A 27366-nucleotide genomic window follows, 5' to 3' on the forward strand; every position below is an offset into this window, starting at 1 on the left:
CTGCTATGGTGGCTTTTCTCACCCAATTATAGAGTCAGTTGAAAATATACCCTTCTCCCTTTATAGATTATTGATTCCATTAGGGCAGCGATGAAGCATCTAACATCAGGCACCTGAGTTTCTATTTCTTTTCTACCAGTTGTTAACTGCGTGACCTTGGGTGAAATGGGCAACTTTAAAAAAAAATTGTTTTTAAGATTCTATTTATTTGAGGGAGAGTACATGAGAACAGTGGGGAGGGGCAGAGGGAGAGGAAGAAGCAGGCTCCCTGCTCAGCAGGGAGCCCGATGCCATGTGATGCAGGATGCAGGGCTTGATCCCAGGACCCTGAGATCATGACCTGACCTGAAGGCAGACACTTAGCGGACTGAAACACCCAGGCACCCCGAATTGTGCAACTTTTTGATCTTGGTTTCCTCCTCTATGAAGTGAGGATAGCAGTATCCATTTTATTTTGTGTGTGTGTGGAGGGGGTGGGGTATGGGTCCTATCTGCACAACAGTGAGTACTTAGTAAGTGTATATTTCTTTCCTTGTCCTGCGAATTTCTAACGATGAGGCTGGAAACGACTATTGAGTGAATAGTCTGGTTTCTCACTGATGAGGCTGAGTGAGGTGTTGAATATACATAAGCAATAAGCGTTTTATTAATGAGTAAAGCAAAATAGAACACAAACACAGAATAGCTAAGGGGAAGAGATTCTACTGTTAAATAGAATGATTCTCTGGTACTTCTCATACCGCATGGACACATCCTGATGTTTAAGTTCGTTCAAAGTATGTTTGTCCTGTAGTAAATCTTTTTAAATTTAATTTACCTTTAGCATTTTAGAGGAAGATGAACATTGTGGCCTGACCTGAAATTGAGTAGAGTGCTTTGTAGAACACAGTTTGAAAGCCATTAAAATAGAAGATTGAAAGCAACCAATTAGAAAAGGAGCACTCACTCACTTGGGGCTTAATATGCTTATCTCTAAAATTTGATAGACTGATAGATTAAATGATTTCTAAGATTCCCTTAAGCCCTTGAATTTTATGGTTTTGTGATCCTCTGATTCTGAAGACTTGTACAATTACAGCAGCGTAGGATGCTAGATAAAATCCAAATGGTGAAAGAGAAAGAAAATTAACAAAGAACTAAGTGGTTAACAGTCTAGAGCCATTTAATGGGTTAGCAGACAGTCTTCTTACCTCAACAATAATTGAGTTTCATAATGATGACACTGAGTCATCCGAAAAGGTTAAATTTGGTTGAATGTGCTCTCCTTAAAAGGTAAGGGAATGTGTAATGCGTTTTTGGAAGGATTTTCTTACCAATGACATTTTAGCACTTTTGTTATTTTTTTATTCAACTTAAAAGGCTAAACTTCAGTTGTTTGGAAAATTCACTTATGTGAATGTTTACTTTCTCTTCTAGAAAGAAACGGTGTCATTTTAGGGGCTACAAAGGCCTTCCTGCTACAGAATAGCTCATCACTCTTCTGTCTTGGTTTTACCTTTTTCTATGTCCTAGACTTCATCCCTGAAATTACCACCATTTCAGTAACTTAGTCTTTCAGTTATTTCACAGTCATTTGGTAATCCCCTGCGACGTACCAGAGAGTGGTGGTCAAAGATCATAAGATGATAAGACTTTGTCTCTGTGTGCAAGGAACTCTGACTAGCGTAAAAGACATTTATATAAATAAATAATTTGACTGCATTGTGGTAGGTTCTATAACGATAGTGATAGATACAGATTTAGGTGTAGAGGAGGCGATGGATTGAATTTTAGAGTGAGTAGGACTTTTCCAGACAAATGAAGGCCAGAGAAAGGGATTTCAGGGGACATGATACCATGTGCAAAAGCATTAAGATGTGTAGTGTCACAGGCAACAGGAAGGAATATAAGGAGCTTCATAGGCTTGGAAAGTGCATTTAGGGGAAAGTGTCAATGAACCTGAAGAGGTTGAACCAGATAATATAGTACTTGTGCTCCTATGCCGTGCTGAGTGTCTTAGACTTTATGTGTGGTGGAGGAATGACAGTCACATCAGTGTTTTAGAAAGACCAGTCTGGTGGCTGTGCAGAGGACAGACTTTTGCACCAGACCAGACAAGGGATGAAAGGAACTTGGACAGAGGCAGAATTAGTGGAGGAAGGAAGGGAGGGAGTGGACATGAGACGTAAGGAAGTGGAACCCACCAACTCATAGATGTGCATGATGCATGACGGGGCAGGGTAAGAAGAGGATAGAACTGGATGATTGCAGCTTTCTGTCCTGGGTGAGTGTATTGGAGACAACATCAATAGGGGCGAGGGGCCTCTGGGAAAGTTGCTGTTTTCCTGGTGCAAGTACCACCCTGCCTCCTGTTCCCACCCCGCTGTTCTGGGAGAAACACAGAGAGGTGTGGCTTAATGCCAGGAACGCAGAAACCACTGGGCAGCTTTGAGGCGACACGCATGAGGAAGGCCATCCCTACGTTGAAAAGAGTAGAGCACAAAGATGGAAAGAGCCAGCCGCCCAGCACCATCATTGACCAGCTGCCCTCTCCCCGGCCTGCTGAGCCCTGGGTTTCTCATTATGTGAGATCGACACCACTTACCTGCTTACGTGCTTACCTTTGCGGCACATTTACAACTGATACAGCAGAGAACGACCGGTCGGTGTAGATGACTTTCACTGTGTCTTTGCATTTGATTTTGACTCACGAAGGCCTAAAACCAGATTTCTTTTGATATATTCATATGATGAATTTAGTTGTTTTGTTGGTTTCTAAGTTTTCCTCTGGTTTTTTATAGGACAAATGACTACAGAAAAAGCCTCGTCTTTGCCAGCAGACCCCTTGGGATACATTTTCCTCTTGAGGAAAAATGTGTATATAAAGATAGGAATGGGTATATTGAACAAACCCCATAGGAAAATATTATTGAGTGTTGATATTAGGCTTGATATTAGGAAATGCAGTTTGTAATAGAGCTTTTTACTTTTGGTTTCTATTGACTGAAAAATATTTCTTATAAGGTGTCACTAAAGAAAAGACTGGTTCTGTAGTAAAATTTTAAAAGAACATACTGACCTTCTGTTAAGACGTTGAATCCAGTGATATACCTTGAGTCTTAAAGAATAAAACCGTGAATCTGGAATCTTACCCAAATCTTACCCAAGTTGACCTACACATTTGTGTCTGGTTACATATTAGGGGAGATTACATCAGAACTGCTAGCTCTCTGTAGTCTCAAAATGTGTACTTTTATTTAAAAAAAAAACAAAAACAAAAAAAAGAGTAGTGACCGCTGTGGCTTCTCCACGTGTGCCACGGAGTATGTGTGGAGTTCCCTGCAGTGGTTTTTCAAGGTCTGACCTCCGAACAGCTGCACATTAGCTTCTTTTTTTTTTTTTTAAATATTTTATTTATTTATTCATGAGAGACAGTGGGAGAGAGGCAGAGACACAGGCAGAGGGAGAAGCAGGCTCCATGCAGGGAGCCTGATGTGGGACTTGATCCCAGGTCTCCAGGATCAGGCCCTGGGCCAAAGGCAGCACTAAACTGCTGAGCCACCAGGGCTGCCCTGCACATTAGCTTCTGAGCTTCTGATATAAACCTGAGGGCTTGCTTCCTCCTGGTTATTCAGATTAGTCTTGTAACAGCTTTTATCATGTGGCAATAAAAGCTAAGAATTGGGTGCTATTAGGTTGCTTTTCCTTTAAGATCGTGGCTGCAGCCACCAAACAAAGCTTCGGTTGGGGGGGATTGGGAGAGACAAGTAGGTGACTGTGCAGGACAAGTAGGTGACCACATAGGACATGTAGGTGACCACACAGGACCAGTCAGTGACTGCAGGACAAGTCGGTAGCCGTGCAGGACAAGTCGGTGACTGCGCAGGACACGTAGGTGACCTCGCAGGACATGTAGGTGACAGTGCAGGACATGTAGGTGACAGCGCAGGACAAGTCAGTGACTGCTCAGGACAAGTCAGTGACTGCAGGACATGTCAGTGACCGTGCAGGACATGTAGGTAACAGCACAGGACAAGTCGGTGACTGTGCAGGACACGTAGGTAACTGCAGAAGTCGGTGACCACACAGGACACGTCGGTGACTGTAGGCACAGGGTGGAACACTGTGCTAACCAGAGCCGTCTGGGGGACCGGCTCTGTGACCTCGGGCCGCGGCCCTGGGTGTCCCAGACTGGAGACAGCGAGCCGTTCCCTCCCGCCCAGAGCAAAGCCTCCCGCGTTCTCGGGAACGACGCGGTGACCCGGGGCGCCTGTCCCTGCGGCAGCCCACCCTGGCCCGATGCTGCCAGCTGCCAGTGACCTACGTGGGAGAGGGGCGCCTCTGCAGGGACAGCAGGTGGAGCCGGGCAGGGGGACACGGAGTGGCTTCCTTTGGGGGCGACGGAAAAGGGCTGGGAACAAGCCCCAGTGCTAGTGCGTGACCGCAGGAGTGTCAGGAGCGCCAGGCACGTGTGTGTTCCAGGAGCCCTGCCCCAGGCTGTCGCACCGGGCGGGCAGGGGCTTCTGCCACCGCCGCTCCCCCGAGACCTCACGCTGGGCGCCTGGTGGCGGCGGCCCCAGCTCCGTGGGCTCCTTGGGTGCTTCTCATTGGGCCCAGTGGGCTGGTGGGTCCCACGTGCGCTCAGCAGAGGGGAGGCCAGCGGCCTGGTCAAGGGCAGGAGGCTCAGGTCCTCCCTGTTCGGTGCCCATAGCTGCTTTTCCTGCTGCTTCCACTCTCCCCGGGCTATTCTGAACCTTGCCCCCGCCCCCCCATCACATCTGCCACTTCTTCTCAGCAGGTGCTAGCGGGGTTGTGGCCCCCCCCGCCGGCCGGCCCCACTTGGCTCACTGATAACAGCACGGGGGGCCTGGGCCCAGACTGACGCCTGGCGGCCCAGCGGGAGACGCCCCAGCCCGGCCGACCCGGAGGGCTGCACCTGCGGGCCCAGCTCGCTGCTCCTGGCTGCACGGCCACTTGTGCCCCCAGCCCCCCAGCCCCCCTGAGCCCGCCCAGCGCCCTCCGGGGATGCTTGTCTACTCTTCCCTCTATCCCCGAGGGACCGCAGCACAGGGGTCCCCCAGCTGCCGGGTGGCAGGCGCAGGACTCAGACCCAAGCGCCCCGCGATCCTAGCCCAGGTCGGGGTGGACGGCCCCCGGGGCTGCACTGAGCCCCACCCGGGACGCTGCTCCCGCACAGTTTCTAAACGTACCGCCGGGGACACAGTAACAGGAGGTGCGGGGCCAGAGGACGTGTGTCCTACGTGCTGTGTCCTTTCCCAAGAAGCTTGGATTCCAAACTCGGGTTCTACTTTCATGTCTGCTCAAAAGGCATCTCTTTCTTGCTTCCCCGGGCACCCTTCAGTACTCCTCTGTCATTACCTCTACTTGGTACAGATGTGCGTTGCATTTTTTAAAGATTTTAACGATTTTATTTATTCATAAGAGGCACAGAGAGAGGCAGAGACACAGGCAGGGGCAGAAGCAGGCTCCCTACGGGGAGCCCGACGCGGGACTCGATCCGGGGACCCCGGGATCACGCCCTGGGCTGAAGGCAGATGCTTAACCGCTGAGCCCCCCAGGCACCCCAAGATTTTCCTTATTTATTTGACAGAGAGAGGACACAATGAGGGGAGGGGCAGGCAGAGGGAGAGGGAGAAGCAGACCCCCCGTGGAGCAGGGAGCCCAAAGCTGGGCTCCATCCCAGGACCCTGGAACCATGACTGAGCCAAAGGCAGATGCCCCACCAACGGAGCCCCCCCCCGGCGCCCTTGTTCACTGCATTTGGAAATGCATTGCGACAATAAGCAAAGGCCACGCGTTGAGAGAGCACGTGGGGTGCATACTGCGTCCTGCGGGCCATCCCTGCCTCGAGCTGCCGCTGGCCCCTGAGAGCCCACGCACGGGCGACGGCCCTGGTGCCCGCCCGGGTAGGTGTTCTGCAATGTGGAATGACCACTGGGAAGAGCATTAGGCACCGAGGAAGTCTTTCAGGATGCTCAGTGTGCATTCGTAGGGTGTCTTTGTGCTTTCGATGAGGAGGGGACTAATTTTGCACATCGTGACCATCTACCCAGCCAAGGGGGGGGGGGGTGGCCAGCCTTTATCTGTGCGTTCAGGTCAGCTCGGGCTAAGCTGTGCCAACAACCTGGAGGTCCGTAGCCCTAACAATGAGGATTTGTTTCCTGCTTACGGTCCCTGTCTGTCTTGGTCATACGCAGCCCTAATAATGAGGATTTGTTTCCTGCTTACAGTCCCTGTCTGTCTTGGTCATACGCAGGTTTGCTTTGAGCCATTATGACTTCTAGACCCCAGCTGAAGGAGTGGCCCCCATCTGGGACCTTAATACCAGTCTCGTGGAGGAAGAGTAAACAGGTTGCCCCGGGAATACCCATGCCTATAATTTTTAGTGGTTTTCAAACCGTTTCTCACGTTTGGTCCAACAGTCTGATGGCTGTTTACATATTTTTTCTTGAGTTTTGAGTATCACCTGTTACCAGGGTAAAATCAAGTCACTGATGCATCTGGGAGATACTTTACGATCGGCTCCTAAGATCTTCCTAATTGCTCAAGTCATAAAAATTCTGTGGTACCGTAAGCCACCGCTTTTTCACACGTATTTCTCTATACAGCTTCTGTTTTCCAAATAGCAGTTTGTCAGTTAGGAAGAGGGCTTTGCAATTAATGTAACTAATATACTCCGTGGAAGTAGTTCAGTGTACGTGCGGTGCACTTTTTCCAAGAGAGAGAACTGCCTAACAGATTATAACAGAAAATGAATGTAAAGTTCTGATTCGTGTACTCCTTCCTAGTTATGTTAGGGGTTCGGACGAAGGATCCATTGCCAGCCTTGGGAGAAGTGCTGACCTAGTCCCGTCTCCCTGCTTGCAGCAACAAGGTATATATATATATACTCTGCCAATTGTCTAATTAAAAAAAAAAAAAACACCAGACAACGATTTGGTACATAACACATTTTAATAAAATGAGTTCCTAACAATTGGGAAACTTCTAGGATGAAATGTTGTAGCAGGAGGCAGCCCTATCTCCTTTGAACTTGTATAATAATTAAGGAGACATGGGACCCCCCTTCCCCGCCACCCAGGATACGTTTTCTGGATCCTCCTTCAGAGCTGCCAAAATTATGGAGCCGTGCAATGCCAGAGGTAGAAAAGGGAATCAGCTGCAAGGACTGGCGAATTTTTCTTCATTGAGGATCTAGTTACAGGGAATTGGACTTCACAGAATCAGACATTACGGATGATTTCCTGGGAGTAAGTTGTAGAATGGGATACAGGATCCTTTTCCGAGGTTTGGGGAAGATGCAATGTCTCTGCCCCTGCTCAGGCTACTTGGCTTTGGCTTCACCAGATGCCGGGGGCCTCTGCTCGGGTGCTGGGTCTGGGACAGGCCTTCGTGTGGGAGAGAAGTCTCCTCAAGCAGGATAAACCACTGGGGTGGGGGGGGCAGGTGAGCTGAAGGAGCAAAACCCACCAGTGACAGTAGTTATGTGCCAGGGCTGGTTTGGACGGGCTGGAGAGAGATTTTAAAATAACTAAGCAGAGGGAGAGAAGACATTTTGTGATGACAAAAAGAATAGTAAACATGATCACTTTCTCTTAGAAATTTTCTGGAAATAGTTGGCACAATCTGTGAAAATACAAGCAGATACACATGACTTTATGCAAATACATCTATGGCATTTATGATTTCAAACAAATACATGTGGGCCTTTGAAAGAATTCCTATGAAGTCTAAGATCTTGCTTCCTACCCGCCCAGCCCCCGCCCTGCTTCCCCCAGAGTCGCTTAACTGAAAGTCTGTGGCATTGGATTTTCATTCCCTTCTCATCATACTAACATTTGCTGAGCTCTTTGAGTTTAGCACAGCTCTTCTAGGTGTGAGAACCATTGGCAGAAAAATCCGGGCTTCCTGGAGTTGGGCCGACCCACTGAGACCACCATTCTTTGTGAGGGTATTTGCATTGAGTCAAAGGTGGGTGAATGAGCCCTCATTGCTCTGTCCCTACTGAAGTTTTACCAGTTAAGGAACCCCTGCCATCTTGATTTTATGTCAAAAATCATGGGGAAGATGTTTCCCAACCTCCTTTTAAATGCCACATTTCAACTGCACACAGTGTCCAGTATTGTTCAGATGGTAAGAAGACAACGTTGACATTTGGGGAGGGGGGATTCCTTACCCACCTTATTTCCTTGAGAACCAAATTCTGAAGCTCTTGCCAACCTTACAAACACCCAATGGAATCCCTGCTCATATGCATATTTTGGGTGCATCAATGTGTTTGTCATTTCTCCCTGGAAACGGTTTCTCACACCCACGTTGCAAGTGTGTGATCTGTGATTATATCCTCTGCTAGTTTTCAGTGTCCTCTGTGCATGGAGCAAGGACTGAGAACATGAGTTAGCTTAGGGAAATGATAGAAAATGTGGTTGTTGGATTGATCTGTCCGAAGTCTTTCCCCATGTGCAGTGGCAATGCTGAGTGCAACCCATGGCTTCCTTCCTCCCAGACAGTGGAGTAAGTTTGAGCAGTAGGATCTCAGGGTCATGGTATTAGATGGACATAGAAGACACTGGCTCAATTTTTTAAGCCCTTGGGTATCATCTTATTTAATTTCAAAGGGGAGCCTCTACCCTGTTTTTGAGGATTTTGAGGGAAAAAAGCACATAATTACTTTGCTCACTGATTATCCTTTCAGTGTGTGCTTTCTGTAAGAAGAGCTTCTCTACTTTGGGTATTGGCGTCCCAAAGTGAAGAAGAGGCCCTGTTGCTTTGTTTTGAGCAGGGAGGGGGAATATGGGATGTCTTGGTTCAATCAGTGCTGTTATTTCTAGTCTCTTCCAGCCCTGGCTTGTTTAGGAAGTCCCTTCTGTGTCACAGTATTCTCAGACATGCTGGGTTACAATGTGTATTAGTGATGTTTAAGAATCAGTTCCTCTAAATAAGGAGTTGAAAAACTGAAGAGTATTTTGAGTATTAATATCATAAATCAACATTTCCATTTTCTGAGGATGTTTCTCCAGGAATAGGTGTTGCTGAGATGCAAAATGGGCTCTGAAAGACTTCCTTTGGGAACACAGTGACCTACCTGTACTTAAATTTTCCCACTTCTTGCTAAAATCTGACTTAATAATACATTATTGATCTTCAAATGTGAGAAAAACAAGTGTATGAAACAGCATGAGTTTTTAAATAGTAAAATGGATTGAATAGAAACTGTGAAACTTTTTATAAAATAGAGGTAAAAGGATCAGAAATCAATGGTATTAAAATGACACACAGATCTATCTCTTCAACCTATATGCTTGTTATCTCTATTTCTACATTTGGAAATTCTACCTCGGTTTTAAAATTCAGAATTAAACAAAAGATCTGAAGATAGTTGATGGAGAAAAAGTTTAGGAAGGTCAAACTTACGACGTAGCATAGGATTGTCTTTAAAATCAAGATGGAGAATTGCTAGTGACATTGTTTCCTGAAAGATCTAAGTAAAGAAGAACTGAGAATCTTTGGACACTTGCTAATGAATAAAACTGAAAAGGATGTAGCAAAGATGTACTACTAAGACAGAAAGGAAATCTGATAGAAAATAAGGTGTCAGTTTCTTAGGGAGGATTTCCATGAAATATTGTGTTAAAATTGGGAAGTTCCACGATGACGTGGTTAGGACAAGCCCATGGTGAGGGAAGTGGTGGGGCTCTAAGTAGGCAAAGGCACAATGGAAGGAAAATGGTGTAGATGAAGAGAAGTGTTGTTTATATCTTTAGGCAGGTGTGTCTTGTATGTAAATGCCTTTGTCATAATAAAAGGGCAAAGATTGAGAAAATAATAAAAAAAAGTAAATATCTTTTAGCATATATGTATTGTTTTTAATTGAAGTGTAGTTGGCATGTACCATTATATTAGTTTCAGGCGTCCCATGTAGTGATTCGACAACTATATGCATCATGAAATGCTCACCACAGTCAGCACGGTTGCCTTTTGTTGCCATGCAGAGCTATTAGAATATTCTTGACTATATATTTCTTGTGCTGTGCTTTTGATCTCGGTGGCTTGTTTGTTTGTTTATTTATTTATTTATTTATTTATTTATTTATTATAATAATCGCAAATTCGTACCTCTTTGGATTTCTTATAATTCAGGTTAGGGTGATAGACATCATCATCTAATGCTTTGTTTTGGATGCTTCGGTTGATGCTTTAATTCTGAAGGACTAATTAGGGCAAGGAATAGAACACATGCATTAGTGAAGAACTATTTATAATATAGGCTAGCAGTTGACAGTAGTGCGGTTGTCTAAATACTAGCTTCCACATATATGTGCATCCTAATCTCCACGGATTTGTGTCACCTTATGGTACCACATGTGGTAAAAGGGACTTCTGCAGGTGTGATTAAGTAAAGGAATTTGATATGGAAAATTACGCCCTGAATGTAATCGCAGGATTCTTTTTTTTTTTTAATGATTTTATTTATTTATTCGTGACAGACACAGAGAGAGGGGCAGAGACACAGGCAGAGGGAGAAGCAGTTTCCCTTCCCTTCGGGGAGCCTGATGTGGAGCTTGATCCTGGGACCTGGGGTCATGCCCTGAGCCAAAGGCAGATGCTCAGTGGTTTAGCGCCGCCTTAGCCCAGGGCCTGATCCTGGAGACCTGGGATCGAGTCCCACATCGGGCTTCCTGCATGATGCCTGCTTCTCTCTGCCGGTGTCTCTGCCTCTGTGTGTGTGTCTCTCTCATGAGTAAATAAACAAAGGCAGATGCTCAACCGCTGAGTCACCAGATGCCCCCACAGGATTCTTTAGAAGAGGGAGGAGGTCAGAGGAGTATGGATGTGTCCAAGGAAGTGAGAGGTTGGAGTGATGTCAAGAAGGGGCCATGAACCAAGGACTGTAGGAAACTTCTAGAAGCTGGAAGAGGCAAGGAAACAGATTCTCTCCTAGAGCATTCAGAAGGAACAGCCCTGCCAAGCACCTTCACTGTAGCCCAGTGAATCAGACTACTGACCTCCAGGACTGTAAGGGAAGAAATTTGCATTGATTTAAGCCACTAAATGTGTTACCACAGCAGGGAAAACTGCACCGGTAGTGATTTATACATGGGTCTAAGTGTAACTATTACGGTGTACGGCTATGAGCTTTCCTTCAACTCTGAACTTTGAAAAATGCTACAAGTTTTCAAAAAATCTGGTCCTGTGTTATGTTTGCGGGTTGACAAATACATTCTGGTTTCCAAGGTTAGGAAGCTTGGATATGGACCTGAAATGAGGCTGTAGTGAGAAAACTCAACTGGGTCTCTTTGTAGGGTCACCTTTACCCCTCACATCAAACACTTTAACTTTGGACCCTTCCCGTCCCCGCATGCGTGGGGTTTTCCCCCTACACCAAACGATTCTCCACAATACCAGCCTGCTGTCCTGCAATGGAATTCAATTCAGATACCATCTATGGGTAGATAGTGTCAGATCCCACAGGTAAAAGGCTCAGTCCCGTAAGACTGCCCCCACGTCAGATGCCAGGTACGAGTAGCAGGTCCCCAGGCTACAGATGGAGGTCCCCGTGACTTTCTCCTCAGGTTGGATTAATTTTCTATAGTGGCTCATAGAACTCCAGAAAAACACACACACCAACTAGTTTGCCTAAAGATATGATAAAGGAGCAGCCAGATAAAGAGACAGGGTGAGATGTGGGAGGGTCCTGAGCTCAGAAGCGTCTGTCCTTGTGGAGTTGGGGTGCATCCCCCTCCTCGTTTGCATGTGTTCACCAAACTAGCTCACTGAACCCGGCGATCCTGGGATGTTTACGGAGGCTTTCTCACATAGGCGTGACCGATTATTAATTCAGTTTCCAGCCTCTCTCTAGAGAAGTGGGAGGTGGAAGGAGGGTGGTGGGGCTAAGATCCAAGCTTCCAGTCATGGCTTGGTCTTTCTGGTGACCACCCCCATCCAGGGGCCCTCCAGGTGCCTTCCTAGAGTTTCCTCATGAGAACTAAGGATGCTCCTAGTGCTCTTAACTCTTAGGGATTTTCAAGGATTTTAGGAGCCCTATGTCAGAAACCAGGGCCAGAGACCAATATGGATGTGCCTTACTGTCTCGCAGAGGCCATCCATGTTGTGTATGGTTTTATAGGAAAATGCTTTCTACATAAAAACTCCCCTTTGATCTTTCTAATAAGGGTTTTCTTTCCCATTTTACAAATGAGGAAGCTGAGGTTTGGTGAGATAAGTCACAGGCCCAAAGTCATTGGCGAGTCACAACTCCCACCCCGTCTTATGGAAATCTAGAGCCAGGCCCTTTGCCTGTGTCTCTCCCTCTCTGTCTCTCTCTCTCTGTGACTATCGTAAATAAATAAAAATTTAAAAAAATAAAAAAATAAAAAATAAATAAAAATAAATAAAATGTCAGAACACAATAGGGGCTTATACTCAAAGACTAGAGAGCAACAGATTTCTGTTATTTATCATATGAAGAATGTTTTCAAATAAACATATTCCCAGCAGCTCTCATGGTAATCCATCCACATAAATTGGCAGGATAACTGAAAAATGAAAACAAGAGGTAGAGGTGGAATATTTGAGTAGAACAAATGACTGCTATAGTGAATGGAAACTCTTAAATTCTGAAAGAAAATATCCTAAATTATGCTCCCTATTTAAAAAATTTTTTAACCCTGCAGGGAAAAGAACTGCCTATTCCATTTGCTTTTTTTTTTTTTATGGGAATATATCTGAAGAGTACATTCACAGATGTTTAATTGCCTAGTCAAGAGTTACACACATCCAAAATTTTAATAGACACTAATAAATAACCATTCAAGAAGTTATACCAGCTTACATAAAAGTTCTTGTTTCCACACACACCCCAGAAATGAATATTATCAGCTTTTAATTTTTGCTAATTTGATAGGTAAAACATGGTATCATATTTTTTAATTTGCTTTTCTTTCATTACTGAATGAAATCAGGCATCTTTACATATGAATATTAGCTATGGGTCTTTGTGGAGGTTTTTTTTTTGGCTTACAGAAATCTTTACATTTCTCTAGTTGGATCACCCATTTTTCCTTATAATTTCTGCATTTTATGTCTTACTTGGAAATTAGGGTAATCAGGAGTGCCTGTATGGCTCAGCCTGTTAAGTGATTGAATCTTGATTTCGGCTCAGGTCATGATCCTCAGGGTTGTGGGACGGAGCCCAGCAGTGGGCTTCCCCCTGCCAGTCCCTGTACTTGAGCACACACGCACAGACACTCTCTCTTTCTCTCTAAAATAAACAAATCTTTAAAAAAAAAAAAAGGTAATCAGAAATTTGCCAAATTTAGCAAATGAAACGATAAGGCACCAGTTAAAGTTTAATTTCTGATAAACTGAATAATTTCTTAGTATAAGTAAGTCCAGTAGAATATTTGGGACATACTTATACCAAAAAACAAACAAAACAACAAACCTCACAAAACCATCAGAAAGACTTTTATTTTCTTATTCCAAAGTTATTTCTCAAAATTCTAGTGTTCTATGCAGTCATGCTTTGTTTTTTTTTACAATTAAGTTTTTGATGTATCTGGATTTTCTCTTTCTTTTTAAAATTTCTTTTTTTTTTATGGGCCAAATAAGATGGGGAGCAAATGTTTCTTTTTCCTCCAAATGATCAGTATTGTCCCAACACAGGTTATTGAATAACCTGTCTTTCCCACACAGATTTAAAAAGGTATTAGTAAAATAAATACATAAATTAATTAATTAAATGGTATTGAATTTTCACCCAGGTGGCTCAGATGGCCAGGCGACTGCCTCCGGCTCAGGTCAGGGTCTCAGGGTCCTGGGGTCGAGCCCCACATCGGGCTCCCTGCTCGGCAGGGAACCTGCTTCTCCCTCCCGTCCCTGCTCATGCTCTCTCTGTCTCTCAAATAAGTAAATAAAATCTTTAAAAATAAATAAATAAAACTGAAACTGCAAAGTAGGTCCACAAGGTGAGAGCTGGTATGAGAATTATCTTTGTCTCAAATACAGAAATGTAGATGTCTTCTTTTCTGCAGTGTATTTTTCCTGAAAGCCCAGATTTCAGCAGCTTGGCCAGAAACCACTTGTAGCCTCATGTGGAATCAATGACCTCTCTGGTCGCTCAGAGACACCCCAGACCAAACTACGCTGAAGAACAGCAATACTTTTTTTTTTTTAAGATTATATTTATTTATTCATGAGAGACACAGAGAGAGAGAGGCAGAGACACAGGCAGAGGGAGAAGCAGGTTCCATGTAGGGAGTCCAATTCAGGACTCGATCCCAGGACCCCGGGGTCACGCCCTGAGCCAGCTAGGTGTCCCAGCAATACTGTTCTTAAGAAAAGCTCACAGGAATTGCCAGACCCAAACTGTCATCTAGTTTACAGAACCCGTCACTTATGCGGTGACCTCAGCCAGCCCGAGTGGGGCTCTCCAGCCTCCTGGGCCTCCACGCAGGTGGCTCCGGAGCACCTCACGGAGGCTGCTGGAGGAGCAAAGGGATTTTATATAAATCTAAAAATCTAATGCTGTTTCTTAGATCTAATCTCAAAGAATACTTAGACAGCTTAAAAATTCTCTTTCCATTTTTTCACAGTGGGAGAACAGCCATGGATTTATAATTAATAAAACCTTTTTGATACCAGGTGCCTCAGGTTCAGATGGGTCCGTGGCCTGCGTGCTCACTTCGGCAGCACATATACTAAGATTCATTGGTTTGCTTTTGGTTCTTTTTTTAAAGATAAAAAGTCATAAGCATTTTCTTGGATCGTGGGTCTTGACGGCCCCCTCTTTCTTTCGGAGAACCCCAGAGAGAGCCTCACAGGCTGGGATTGTCCCTAATGCGATCCTGACTGCAGGCTTCTCTGAGTCAGGTTGGGAAAATTTCATATATAGAAAATGATCACCACCCAGTGTGACTGGCACCTTAAGGGAAGCTGTTGTCCCAGGAGCTCAGGGACACAGGGGTCTCCCCTGGCCTCTGCCTTCAAGACCCCCGCATTAACCTCTCAGAAAACACGTGGGCCACCAGGGTGATTTCCTGTTGTTCAATGATGGCTTGGGGGCTAAACTGAGGGGGAAACATCCCTTTGTGTTCCTAGACATTGGTATTACTGATTTTTCCCCCTCCATACACTATTAGAATCGAAAGGAATCATTTGCTCGTTAAACCTGTTGTTTCTTAACATTGCCACCCTAGGCTAATCTTTAGAGAGGACTGGGAGGCTGACGACGGAGGGCACAGAAGGCCCCGGGGGAACGAAGACATCTGTACCCAAAGAAATGATCATTCTTTGGACACCTACCCGGGTGGCTCGGTGCGCTCAGCGTCTGCCTCTTGCTCAGGTCATGGTCTTAGGCCCTGGGATCGAGCCCCGCATTGGGCTCCCTGCTCAGCGGGGAGCCTGCTTCTCCCTCTCCCTCTGCCTCTCCTCCTCACTTGTGCTCTCTCTCCCTCATGTGAGCTCCCTGTCTCTCAAATAAATAAATAGAATCTAAAAAAATAAATAGAATCTAAAAAAAAGAAAAAAGAAATTATAACTTGATCAAATGAATTTCCTGTGACTTCAGCCAGTCTTTGATTGTAGAGGATATTTGCAAATAATATGTCACTGCCAACATTTTAAAAATCCTCTTCTGATTTGTAAATCAATTTTGTAATAATCATTACCACCTCTTACTGAATATTAAATGCTTGCCATTAGGCAGTCAGCTGCCCATACCGCTCGCATACATGATCTCATTTACTCCTCAAGACTACCCTGTAAGACAGATATTATTATTCCTGCTTTACAGATGAAGAAATTAAGACATGGAGGGATTAAATATTTTTCTTATTTTTTTTTCCTTTGGATTAAGTATTCTTTTCTTTTTTGAAGGTTTTATTTACTTTTTTTTTTAAGGTTTTATGTATTTATTCATGAGAGTCACAGAGAGTCAGAGACGCAGGCAGAGGGAGCAGCAGGCTCCTCTCAGGGAGCCCGACATGGGACTCAATCCTGGGTCTCCAGGATCACGCCCTGGGCCAAAGACAGACACTTAAATGACTGAGACACCCAGGGGTGCCTGGATAAAGTATTTTTCTTAAAATCATGCAGTTAGCAAGTTGCAAATCCCACATTTAAACCCAGGTTTATCTAACTCAAGTTCATGTTCTGATACCCCACCCTCCACTTGCAAGGCTACTTAGGACTCACCATCAGGGTGGACCTCCTATAAATTTATAACTAATTCAACCCTTTGCTCCAAAATAACACACCTGCCAGTTTGCTGTATTTCTTGCCAAAGCCAAATGCAAATTTTTCTCCCTAGAAACTGCAGGTCTGCGGCCTGATTTAATTTCCTCCATGAAGAACAGGCAAGCCTGAGGATTAACTCTTATATTATTAAATAATACAACTCTTGAGTTCACCTATTGGAGAAAATAGTTGAGGAAATATAAGGATATTTATAACATTTATAGATCTCTACGCAGTCTTTCGTCCATAGATAGGAACCATGTGTGGAGCAAAGCTATGATGTCAACATAGTACTTCTCAAGCTTTTAAAAGCCCTTATCCCAACGTCATTGCTGAAACCGAGTGGGCAAAAATGGGCTTGTGATAGAACAAATCATTACAAAGAAGACTGCAAAGGGTCTCTACGTTCTGGTTTCTGTATTCCCACTGTAATTTATAACATAACTTGGTAGAGCTTTCAGACTAGCTGTTCAAGTGCCTTCCTATGGTCATATAAAAAGACAAGCACACTTTTCTCTTGCCAAGGTTTAAAAATTGCTCCAAACAGCAACTACACACATTGGCTAATTACTCTCAATAAGGACAGCTTTATGCCAAAACCAAATCCAGTGTTTTTTATCAGCCAACCTTCAACGTCTCTTGGTAGGAAAGAATCATTTTGAAATCTCTTAAAAATCAGCAATCAACAGTTCAAGTCATAATTCAGTCCCCTTCTAGAAAGCCCAGAGCACAGAGTTCTTGCTAAAAAAAAAAATAGTTAATGATGCCCACATCAAGGTTTTCTAGTTTAGAAGTCAGTGGTCTGCGATTCCTGCCTGAAAACGCTCTATGACAGTCGCCTCTTAACTCATGGCATTTCTACTCAGTACCTGTTGATCCATTTATTTGAGACCTCAGAGAAGACTTTCCAAGGCTGTCTGAAACCTAGCCCCAAGTAGACAAAATTACCTGGGAATGCATACATTTGGGTCTTCGGTTTTCATTATAAAATATAATTTTGTCGCTTCTGTGTCAGGAATCTAATGTGACAATAGACTCTCAGCGAGTAGCATAGAATGCTTGTCACTGAGTTCAGTCTCGAATGATTGGCTCTTCAGTTATTATAAAAAACCAAACTGATACATTTGATATTTAAAAGCTTTAAGTCAGTAATTCCCAGATGTGAGTAATTATTGGTATGGCCTGGAAAGCTATTTAAAACCTCAGCCTGGGGGCGTCTGGGTAGCTCATTTGGTTAAGTAGCCAACTCTTCATTTTGGCTCAGGTCATGATCTCCGCGTCCTGGGATCCAGCCCCAGGTCCTGCCCCCCATGCAGTGGGGAGTCTGCTTGTCCCTTTCCCTCTGCTCCTCCCTGACTTGTTTTCTTTCTCTCTCTCTAAAATCAATAAATCTTTAAAAGAGGAAGAAGAAGAAGGAGGGGGAGGAGGAGGAGGAGGAGGTTGTTTCTACTTTCTATAGGATCTCCTGGAGAAAGGAATTGGAAGTAGATCATCTCTCCATTGGTACCGTTACCATTGTGGGATACCAGTAACTTACCATTCAGTTCAGATTTTTATATGAAGTGATTGAGATAAGTTTAAGAAAATTTTCCAGCCGAAGGGGTGCCAGGGTGGCTCAATCGGTTAAGAAAATTTTCCAGCCCATTAAAAAGAGAAGTCCACCATTTTCCCTCCCCATCAACCACAGAACAAGTTATTGAGAGATGGAAGGAATCTCATTTGGTGAGAAAAAAGTCAAAGGGAATGTATTCTTTTTTTAAAGGGAATGTATTCTTTATATTTAGGATAATATACACCAAATCTTCATCTTTTTTAATCTGGTACAATGAGGTCTACTGCTGACCTATGTGTGGGGTGCCTTTTAGCCAATTAGACTAAAGGCCCCCTCTGACCAAGTCTAGCCTCAGGGCAACATTTCTACCCCCTACCCTACCTCCATCGCTCCCCACAGCCACCCCTTCTCTCCTCCTATCTTACCCCAGGACACCCTTCATTACTGTACATTCTGACCCAAAGTACGTGGAGGCCAAGAAAGTAACCTGGACGTGAGACTTAATGAGGCAGTTTCAGAAATAGCCAGCTAAGTCACTTTGTTTCACTCCAAATTTTTTTCAACTATTAGAGCTTTACACAGTGCTTTCTAGACTTGATTATGTATTAGAATCACCCAGGAGCTTCTCAAAAATGCAGATGTCTGGATCCCACAGCTCATATTCTGAGGCAGCCAACCAGGACCTGAAATTCTGGAAGCTGCATTTCAACAAACCACCAGAAGTGGTTCACATTTGAGAAAAGCCAGCTGATGGGTAAATAGTACAGGTTTAAAAGTCATATAGACAGGGTTTTGAGTCACCGTGTTATTATTTTATGTTGTGTGATCTTGAGCAAACGAATCTTTTCTTGCCTCAGTTTCTTTGCTTGCAAAATGACATTTTTCCATCACAGGGTTATTTTAAGCATTAAGTGAGAGCAGACACCCTACTAGAGCACCTGGAGGGTAGTAAGGACGTAATCAATGCTAACTATTTAATAATATACCTACAATATACTTCCAAGGCTCTACTCAGGGTAGGGCCAGCCCTTAGGAAAGTATTTCTAAGGGTACTTGAAGCGCTTTCCCTTGTTTTATGATACTTGTACCACCCCCCCCCTCAGGATTTAAAAGTGTTTTCCATTAGTATTTCTACACATCCCCAAATAAATCTCCTGCTTACTTTTTTGAAATCCTCAGATAGAGAGTAATCACCCTCTTTTTTGAATCTTGCCTACATTGTTATCACTATCCTGAATACACCACATCATATTCAGATCTTATCAGGCCATTTATCCAGTTTACCAAGTCTGAAAATAGTAATTTTGTAGGGGGGTGTGAGAGGGGCAGAGGGAGAGAGAATCTTAAGCAGGCTCCATGCTTAACGTGGAGCCCGATGCAGGGCTCGGTCCCAGGACCCTGAGATCAAGACCTGAGCAGAAAATCAAGAGTCGGATGCTTAACCAACTGAGACACCCAGCCCCCTGAAAATAGTAATTTTTTTTAAAAAATAGTAATTTTTCTTAGAGTTCTCCTTCAGTCCTACCATTATAGAATTATGGAAAACTGAATTCTAAACCCAGAGCTGCCTGATAAAATTGGAGGAAACTGGGGTTGGAGAGTGCTTTAAATTAAGACACTGAAGTTCCAATTTGAATGAACCAGACTTTGTGTATTTTTAAGGATTTTATTTATTTGACAGAGAGAGAGAGAGCACGCGTGCACAAGCAGGGAGAGGCACAGAGGGAGAGGGAGAAGCAGGCTCCCCGCTGAACAGGGCGTCAGACACAGGCTCCTTCCCAGGACCCCCGGGGTCATGACCTGGGCCCAAGGCAGACGCTTAACGAGCTGAGCTGCCCAGGGGCCCCAATGAACCAGACTTTAACTGTGTCACAAGGATCAATTCAGAGATAATCTCAGTCAATCCTATTAACTGAATAAACTTCAGCATTACTGTGGGGAGTGCAGAGCAATCCGTTTTCCCTACAGGGAAGGAAAAAAACTCCCTCTACCCTTCTTAGATTCCCAGGCGGGGGCTCTGTAAATTAGGATGACAGAAACCAGATTAACAGGAGAAGTTCCTTAACCGGCGCACCTGGCACTTGGCACCTGGCATGCCCGTGGGAACGCTCAGGAGGCCGCTCCAAGAGACTGTTAGAGCTCAGGCTTTGCTGGCATCTTTAAGAGAAAGCAATCTGTTTCTAGAGGAGCGACAAGGCAAAGGAAGAGGACTTTGCGTTTGTAGGGCAGCAAGCTGTAGGAAGGTGAATGTATGGGGGAGCCCAGCGGAAGGGGGGGGCTAGATAGCTAGGTTTTCTTTTTTTTTTTTTTTTTTTTTGGTCGATAGCTAGGTTTTCTAAAGCAACATCTAAATTTAGGTTTTCTAAAGCAACATCTAAAGGCATAATATCTACACAGACCATAGCACCAAAATCGGCCATCTCCACCCCCCGTTCATCCTCGTTGGAGGACGAGCTCTCTTCACGCACTAAAGTAGACAGAAGGAGCTCTTGGACAAACAGGCTGCTGTCTGCGCGCTCACTTTCCATGGACTGGCGCTCCGTTTCAGACATTTTAGGATCATTCAACCTTGTTAAAAGAAATTGGGAATTCTGGATAGTTTGCTGACTGCTTTCTGTGTTAGCTGTGTTGGTTGTTGCTGTGGATTGTGTGATTGTAGTGGTGACACTGCTTGAGTTAGTACGCCGGGTTGCGTTGCGTGTGGTCTCCAGTTGTTGTCGTGCTTCCTGTTAGATAGTTTACCATGGTGCCGTCTCTGGGCCCATAAAGGTCTAGAATGGTCTCCAGTGATTAACTTGTTCTTCCTAGAAGAGAGACAAAGAGGGACCCCTTTCAAAAGTTTAGTCCTGCTTTTAGGGAAATAGGAGGAGGGCAAAGAGCTTTTTCTTTCTTCCTTTCTTTCTTCCTTTCTTTCTTCCTTTCTTCCTTCCTTCCTTCCTTCCTTCCTTCCTTCCTTCCTTTCTTTCTTTCTTTCTTTCTTTTTCTTCTCTTTTCTTTCTTTTCTTTGTTTTTTTCTTCCCTTTCTTCTTTCTTTTTCTTTTTTCTTTCTTTTCTTTGTTTTTTTCTTTCTTTCCTTTTTTCTTCTTTCTTTCTTTCTTTCTTTCTTTCTTTCTTTCTTTCTTTCTTTCTTTCTTTCTTTCTTTCTTTCTTTCTTTCTTCTAGAGAGAGAGAGAGATTGAGCGGGGCAAGGGCACAGAGAAGGAGGGAGGCAAGCGGACTGACTCCCCGCTGATACAGAGCCCCAACTGGGGCTCGATCCCAGGACCTGCGATGATGAGTGAGCAGAGAGCAAGAGCCGGACGCTTACCTGTCGGAGCTGGGCCAGCCCCAAAGAGCTTTTCCTATTCCCTGTTTCCTCTCAGTTGCCTTCAGCTGCAAACCATCCTTGAGCCCAGGGAGCCTCCTCCGCCGCCCCTCCTTTCCATTGCAAGATACAGGGGGCATCTTAAAGCTGCATGAATTGGAAACAGGCACTAATTATTTTGAAAGAGATGTGAAGGTTTTTATATAGTATCTCCCCCTCAAAGAATGCTTCCGAAGCTTTTGCAAAGTCAACAAAGCTATCTCAGGTGAATGAGGTTTCATTGTTCGAAATATGAAAATTTTGCCTCAAGGGCTCTTACGGCAGGTGGAATGTCAAGAAGTTTCTAAATAAAACAGATACCTGGGTCCAGGTTTTTCACTTATTTTCACTCTCCTTTTTACTTGAATTCCTTTTTAATGACGTGTTTCAGAGAATGCGTAAGAGCCGTCCAACCCCATCCTCTGTGGCTGTTTTCCTGACTCACTTGTACGACATCGTGGGAAAGGATTCAGTGCCAACACTAGTGACTGGGGAAGGAACGCAAAAGAGGACACCCACTGAAGCATTGTACTGGGAAATTAACTGCAAGACACTTATGGAAATTACATGCAAATTAATTAAAATAGTGTTCAAAATGCAAGTCCTCTTCACTCCCCACTCTTTTTTTTTTTTTTTTTTAACCATTTTAACCATTTGGAAGTGTATGGTTCTGGGCTTTACGTACATTCACATTATCGTGCACCCTCGCCCTTTGGAGGAAGAGCCCAGTGCATCTTCGTCCAATAGATTCCGGGGAAGCAGAACAGTCTCAGAAAGAAGGGGAGGAGGGCAGAGGGGAAAGGAAGGGATGGAGGAAAACTTTCCCAAGACTGCTTAAAAAAAAAAAAATCAATTATGCTACAGTTTGTTTTATTTTTTTTCTGAGTACAGTTGGCACACACTGTTACATGAGTTGACGTGCACGGCATAGTGATTCAAACTCTACGCGTGATATTGTGCCCACCCCAAGTGTAGCTCTTGTCTGCCCCACACAGCCCCCGTGCAGTGCCGCTGACTGTGATCCCCAGGCCGTGCCCGCGTTCCCCATGCCTGTGCAGCCCCTAACTGGAAGCCTGTGTCACTCACCCCCCGCCATCACCCATTTCGCTCATCTCCCCCCGCCTCCTCTCTGGCAAGCAACAAAGTCTTATGTTCTGTTTTTATAGGCCTGATTCTGCTTTCTGTTCATGCTTTTGTTTCATTGTATAAATGCCACAGGTAAGTGAAATCGGATAGTATTTGTCTTTGTCTCACTTATTTCACTTGGCATTACACCCTCTGGGTCCATCCATGTCGTTGCAGGTGGTGAGATCTCATCCTTTTCTATGGCCATATAACGTTGTATATATGGAGGTACCGCATCTTCCGTATGCAGTTGTCCGTGGATGGGCACGTAGGCAGCTTCCATATCCTAGCTCCTGAAAACAGTGCTGCAGTAAATAGAGTGTCTACGTATCTTTCTGAATCAGTGTTTTCTTTTTCGTTGGGCAAATGCACATATTGGATCATATAATATTCCTATTCTTAATTCTTTGAGGAACCTCCATAACCGTTTTCCAGCGGCTGCACCAGTCTACATTCCCACCGGCAGTGCGGGAGGGATCCTTCTCCGCGTCCTTGCCAACACTCATTATTGTTGTCTTTTTGATTTTAGCCATTGTGACAGGTGTAAAGTGGTGTGTCATCGTGGTTTTTGATTTGCATTCCCTGACGATGAGCGATGTTGAGCATCTTTTCAGGTGTCTGTTAGCCATGTGTATTTCTTATTTTGGAAAAATGTCTGTTCAGGTGATGTTTAATCAGGTTATTTACTTATGCTGATGTTTAATCAGGTTATTTACTTATTTATTTAAGTGTTGAGTTGTAGAAGGTTTTTTTTGTTTTAAGATTTTATTTATTTATTCATGAGAGACTCAGAGAGAGGCAGAGACACAGGCAGAGGGAGGAGAAGCAGGCTCCATGCCGGGAATCCAATGCGGGACTTGATCCCAGAACTCCAGGATCATGCCCTGGGCTGAAGGCAGATGCTCAACTGCTGAATCACCCAAGCGGCCCTATAAGTTCTTTATATATTTTTGATGTTAATCTTCTATTGAATATAATTTGCAAATAGATTCTCCCATTCAGTATTTTGCACTTTTTTGTTGTTGTTTTGTTGATGGCTTCCTTCACTTTGCAAAAGCTTTTTATTTTGATGTAGTTGTAGCAATCCTGAGAAATCCAGAATAAAGCTAGAAGTATCACAATTCCGGATTTCAAGATGTACTATATTCCAAAGCTATTTCAATCAAAACAGCATGGTACTGGCATAAAAATAGACATGTAGGTCAATGGAAGAGAATAGAGAGCCTAGGGATAAGCCCGCAATCATATGGTCAATTAGTCTGACAAAGGAGGCAGGAACATACAATGAGAAAAAGACAGTCTCTTCAATAAATGGGAAACATGGAAAGCTATATGCAAAAGAATGAAACCAGACCAGTTTCTTACACCATACACAAAAATAAACTCCAAATGGATTAAAGACCTAAATATGCGATCTGAAACCAAGACAGCTTTTACTTTCCTTTGCACATTTGGGTAGAGACAGCTGACAGCTGGGAAAAGAATTGAGGCAGTGCTGGGGGTTGGGATTTCAAAGACTGAAGAAAATGACTTCATCTGTATTGTGTCTGACTATATTTGGACCTAGGCCTCTACTTTCTTATACTCAAGGCTTGAAGTTACTTGAAATTTTGCAGGGGTAACACGCTGCAGAAATTTCCAGCCATCAAGAGCAAGTGGTTATTTAGCAACATCCATGTGTAGCAACATCTATGTGTAGAATAATGACAAAGTCAAGGGCCTTACAGGAGAAAACAATGTGTGCATTAATATATATCACAAATGAACGATAGCACGAGTCTTGAAGACCGTGTGTTGCTACAGGAATTCAGGAAAAAGAGTAACGTCTACAAGCTTGAATACTTTTTGCTTAAAAATTTAGTACTAATTTTAACTGAAATAAGATGAAATAAAAGATCAATAAAAATCTCTATGTGCCAAATCTAAAGTGTTGCACAAAAAAAAGGCAAGGATTTTGTCATTTCAAAGCTAATCTTCAAAACTGTTTTTGTTAGTGCCACATGATGACTGCATTACAGGTAGAAGAGAAATACCCAACATTCTTTGTCAGTCTTCTGGAAGAACGGGTCTTGAATTATGAGAGTGATGATTAGCGAGAGCTCCTCAAGAATGCATTTCTTTGTTAAGTGCCTGGCCCTTGTACTCTACAGCCTCTGATGGTCTCAAGGGCAATCAAACTAATTATTCTACATCATCTTCTTCCTTGCCTGGAGGAAGCGCTGCTACTCTAGTATAACAGAACAAACCCTCCTGCGGGTGAAGTGGAAATATCTTGCAAAATGTAAACCTCTTGTATGAAAGCTGAATTCCCAGGCTCTCTCCCTAATGGCCCGAGATGAGAGATCGTGGCTTGTGGAATGCTTCTCATCTTCACTTCCTGAGAATGAGACCAGTGCTGTAGTTGAAAATAGAGCCCTGCATTGATAAGATAGAAATATATTGCTAAGACTTTGCAAAATTTATCAAGAAAGCAGTCAGTGGTTTAACATGAGGGCTAATCTCTATCCTCTTCCCCCAACAAACAGCATGGAAAAATGCATGAAATCTAACCATTCATTTGTCTGTTCGTTAATGAAATCTAACCATTCTCTTGTCTGTTCATTAATAAAAACCTTCACATAATGGAGGTGAGTCAACTTGAAGGCTATGCCATAGACCTTTCTGATTAAATTCACACAGTGACTTTAGCTGACTGTTTTTGTGAATTGAGATCATTTACGTCCCGCCTAAGTGCCGAGGTCTAGTTTGGGTTTGAGAATGTCAATCCACATGCCACTTTGACCAGCAGACATTAAAGGGTGAGTGAGAAAATGGAATATGTTTAAACAGCTTGGAATGGAAGAAAATAACGTAAATGATTGCTACGCTTTTGACATTTCACAACGTGTAAATTATGTTATCAATAGTATGCAATTTGTACCATTACTTGATTCAAGACCTCAGAACTTTCTGTAATGGATTTGAACCTCAAAATACAGTATGTATAACCAGAGTGAGGTCTTCACTCTCCATGATGATTATTCCCTTTGGGCTAGAAAGCAAGTCGAGCTGCAGGTTGCAGAGTTATGCGATGCCAAGGCAGCTGACCACTCTTTCTCTCCTGTTCTCTACTGTCTTGCAGACCAGACGATGTGCTCCTGCACCGCACGCATGATGAGATTGTCCTCCTGCATTGCTTCCTCTGGCCCCTGGTGACATTTGTGGTGGGCGTTCTCATTGTGGTCCTGACCATCTGCGCCAAGAGCCTGGCAGTCAAAGCAGAAGCCATGAAGAAGCGCAAGTTCTCTTAGAGGGGAGTGGTTTTGTGGAAAGCAAAGCACAGAAGCTGCGCTCATCGGCACACATCTACCTGCAGAGCCTGTTTCCTGGTGCAGGAGATGGAAGGGGCTGTGAGAGGTCTCCGAGAGGCTCCTGCCTCGACGGCAGCAGAAACAGGCACAACGGGAAGGCTTGGATCCTCCTAGATTGTGTGCCATGTGTCGTAGCGATGGCTAAAGGGTCAAGCTCTTAACCCAATGGAGTAACCATTTCAGAAAATCCTATAAGACGTTAATTTTCTTTGGAAAGTAACAGTATATAATTGTACAGTGTAGTATACGAACCATTATGATTTATGCTACTTAAAAATATTAAAATAGAGTGGTCCGTGGTTTTTTTTTTTTTTTCCTATTTCCTTTTTTTTTTTTTTGTGCTTAGAGCACCAGAGATTTAGAAAAGGGGGTCTGGTGGGTTTCATTTGAATCTGCTAGATTAAACTTAGAGCTAAGGACCCCTGCACAGGTCTTCACCTCACAATAGGATCCTTACTCTCTATTATTAAACACTTTTTACCTCCTGCTTGAAAAATGCAAACTGCCCTGTTAACTCAACCTTTAGTCGTTTCTCTCTTTGTCAAGGGATCCTTGAAGATTGGGGAAAACACATCCTCCAACACTTGCCTTTTCCTCCCCATTACTTTTCACCAGATTATTTCTTAAGAGAGGGAGCTGATTCTGAACAAGGTGTGTCCTCGCTCTGGGAGCACTCTGCTCCTTTGCTCCTGCGTCCGTGCTGTTTGAGGGATTTGATCTCTGCGCAGTAGGATGTACATGATGCGAAGGATGCCTTGCAGCTTAGTTAAATGCCATTTGTGTTCCTTTTTTATTCTAGGTCAGAAGAAAATATTCAAAATCAGTTCAAGTAGTTTGTTTTTATTTTCTTTGTTCTTGCCTTGATGCTGTCAGTGTGGAAACAAGAACATGGCTGCAGTAGCTGGGTTTGCTCAGACAAACCTGGGGATACACCCCAGTGCACATCACTGCCGCCACCGAGCTTCCTGTTTCTTGAAGAGACCATGATCCCTTGCATCTGTTGATAAACTCAAAAATCACACCTACCCAGGTATTCAGATAGAATCAAACGTTTGTTTAGGTGAGACGTACATTTTTAGTGAAGGAGCAGCTGACAGTATAACTTCTTTTTTGTTTTCTTCTATGGTCCTTCAAACACGCTTCTGTTAGAATAAAGGCAAATTGGAACTTAAGAACAGTACTTGCTCAGGGTCCTAAGAAGGAGACGTATTAGTGGGATGATCACCCCCTGACTTTTGGTTCATATACCGCTGCTTTCTAAATTTCAGAGGACAAGCCACTGAGAGAGCCATAGTCACCTGTGGAAGGATGTTGGATGAGTACAATCCTTTTTTTTTTTTTCCTAATTCAGTGTTACAAGTCTCACTGTGAACAAGGCCTTGAACACACTGTCGATGACATCCTTTCAGGCAGCTCCAGTGCCTTGACTTCAGCACCAGCTTTCTGTTGCAGCATCCCTGTTGTCTTAGCAACACCGTGAGCCATTCGGAAGCCACAGTCACTGGAGAATGGGAACCCGAGAACATCATCGTCTTTGCGTCACATAGTGGGAGAGGAAGTCGACTCTAGCCATTTTATCTTAATCCAATAACCTCTGATTAATTAATTACAGAGAAGAGATAAAAATAGTACAGAGATACATGTGATATGTTGGGGAAAAGGGAAATGGATATAGATATAGATAGATATAGATATAGATATACTTTTTTTGGTCTTTTTTAAAGATTTTATTTATTCATGAGAGACACACAGAGAGAGGT

General features: G+C 43.9%; 1 protein-coding gene across 1 annotated transcript in view; it reads left to right on the forward strand.

Annotated features, from left to right (window-relative positions):
* KCNMB4 (potassium calcium-activated channel subfamily M regulatory beta subunit 4) overlaps nt 1-25906 on the forward strand; it is a 59132-nt gene extending 33226 nt beyond the window's left edge. The window contains exon 3 of the mRNA XM_055327769.1: nt 25378-25906. Within this exon, the coding sequence (XP_055183744.1) occupies nt 25378-25546 (169 nt within the window). The 3' untranslated portion in view covers nt 25547-25906. The remainder of the gene's footprint in view (nt 1-25377) is intronic.
* Nucleotides 25907-27366: the final 1460 nt, after the last annotated feature.

Source organism: Nyctereutes procyonoides, unplaced genomic scaffold, assembly GCF_905146905.1.
Source record: "Nyctereutes procyonoides isolate TBG_1078 unplaced genomic scaffold, NYPRO_anot_genome, whole genome shotgun sequence".
Taxonomy (NCBI): Eukaryota; Metazoa; Chordata; class Mammalia; order Carnivora; family Canidae; genus Nyctereutes; species Nyctereutes procyonoides.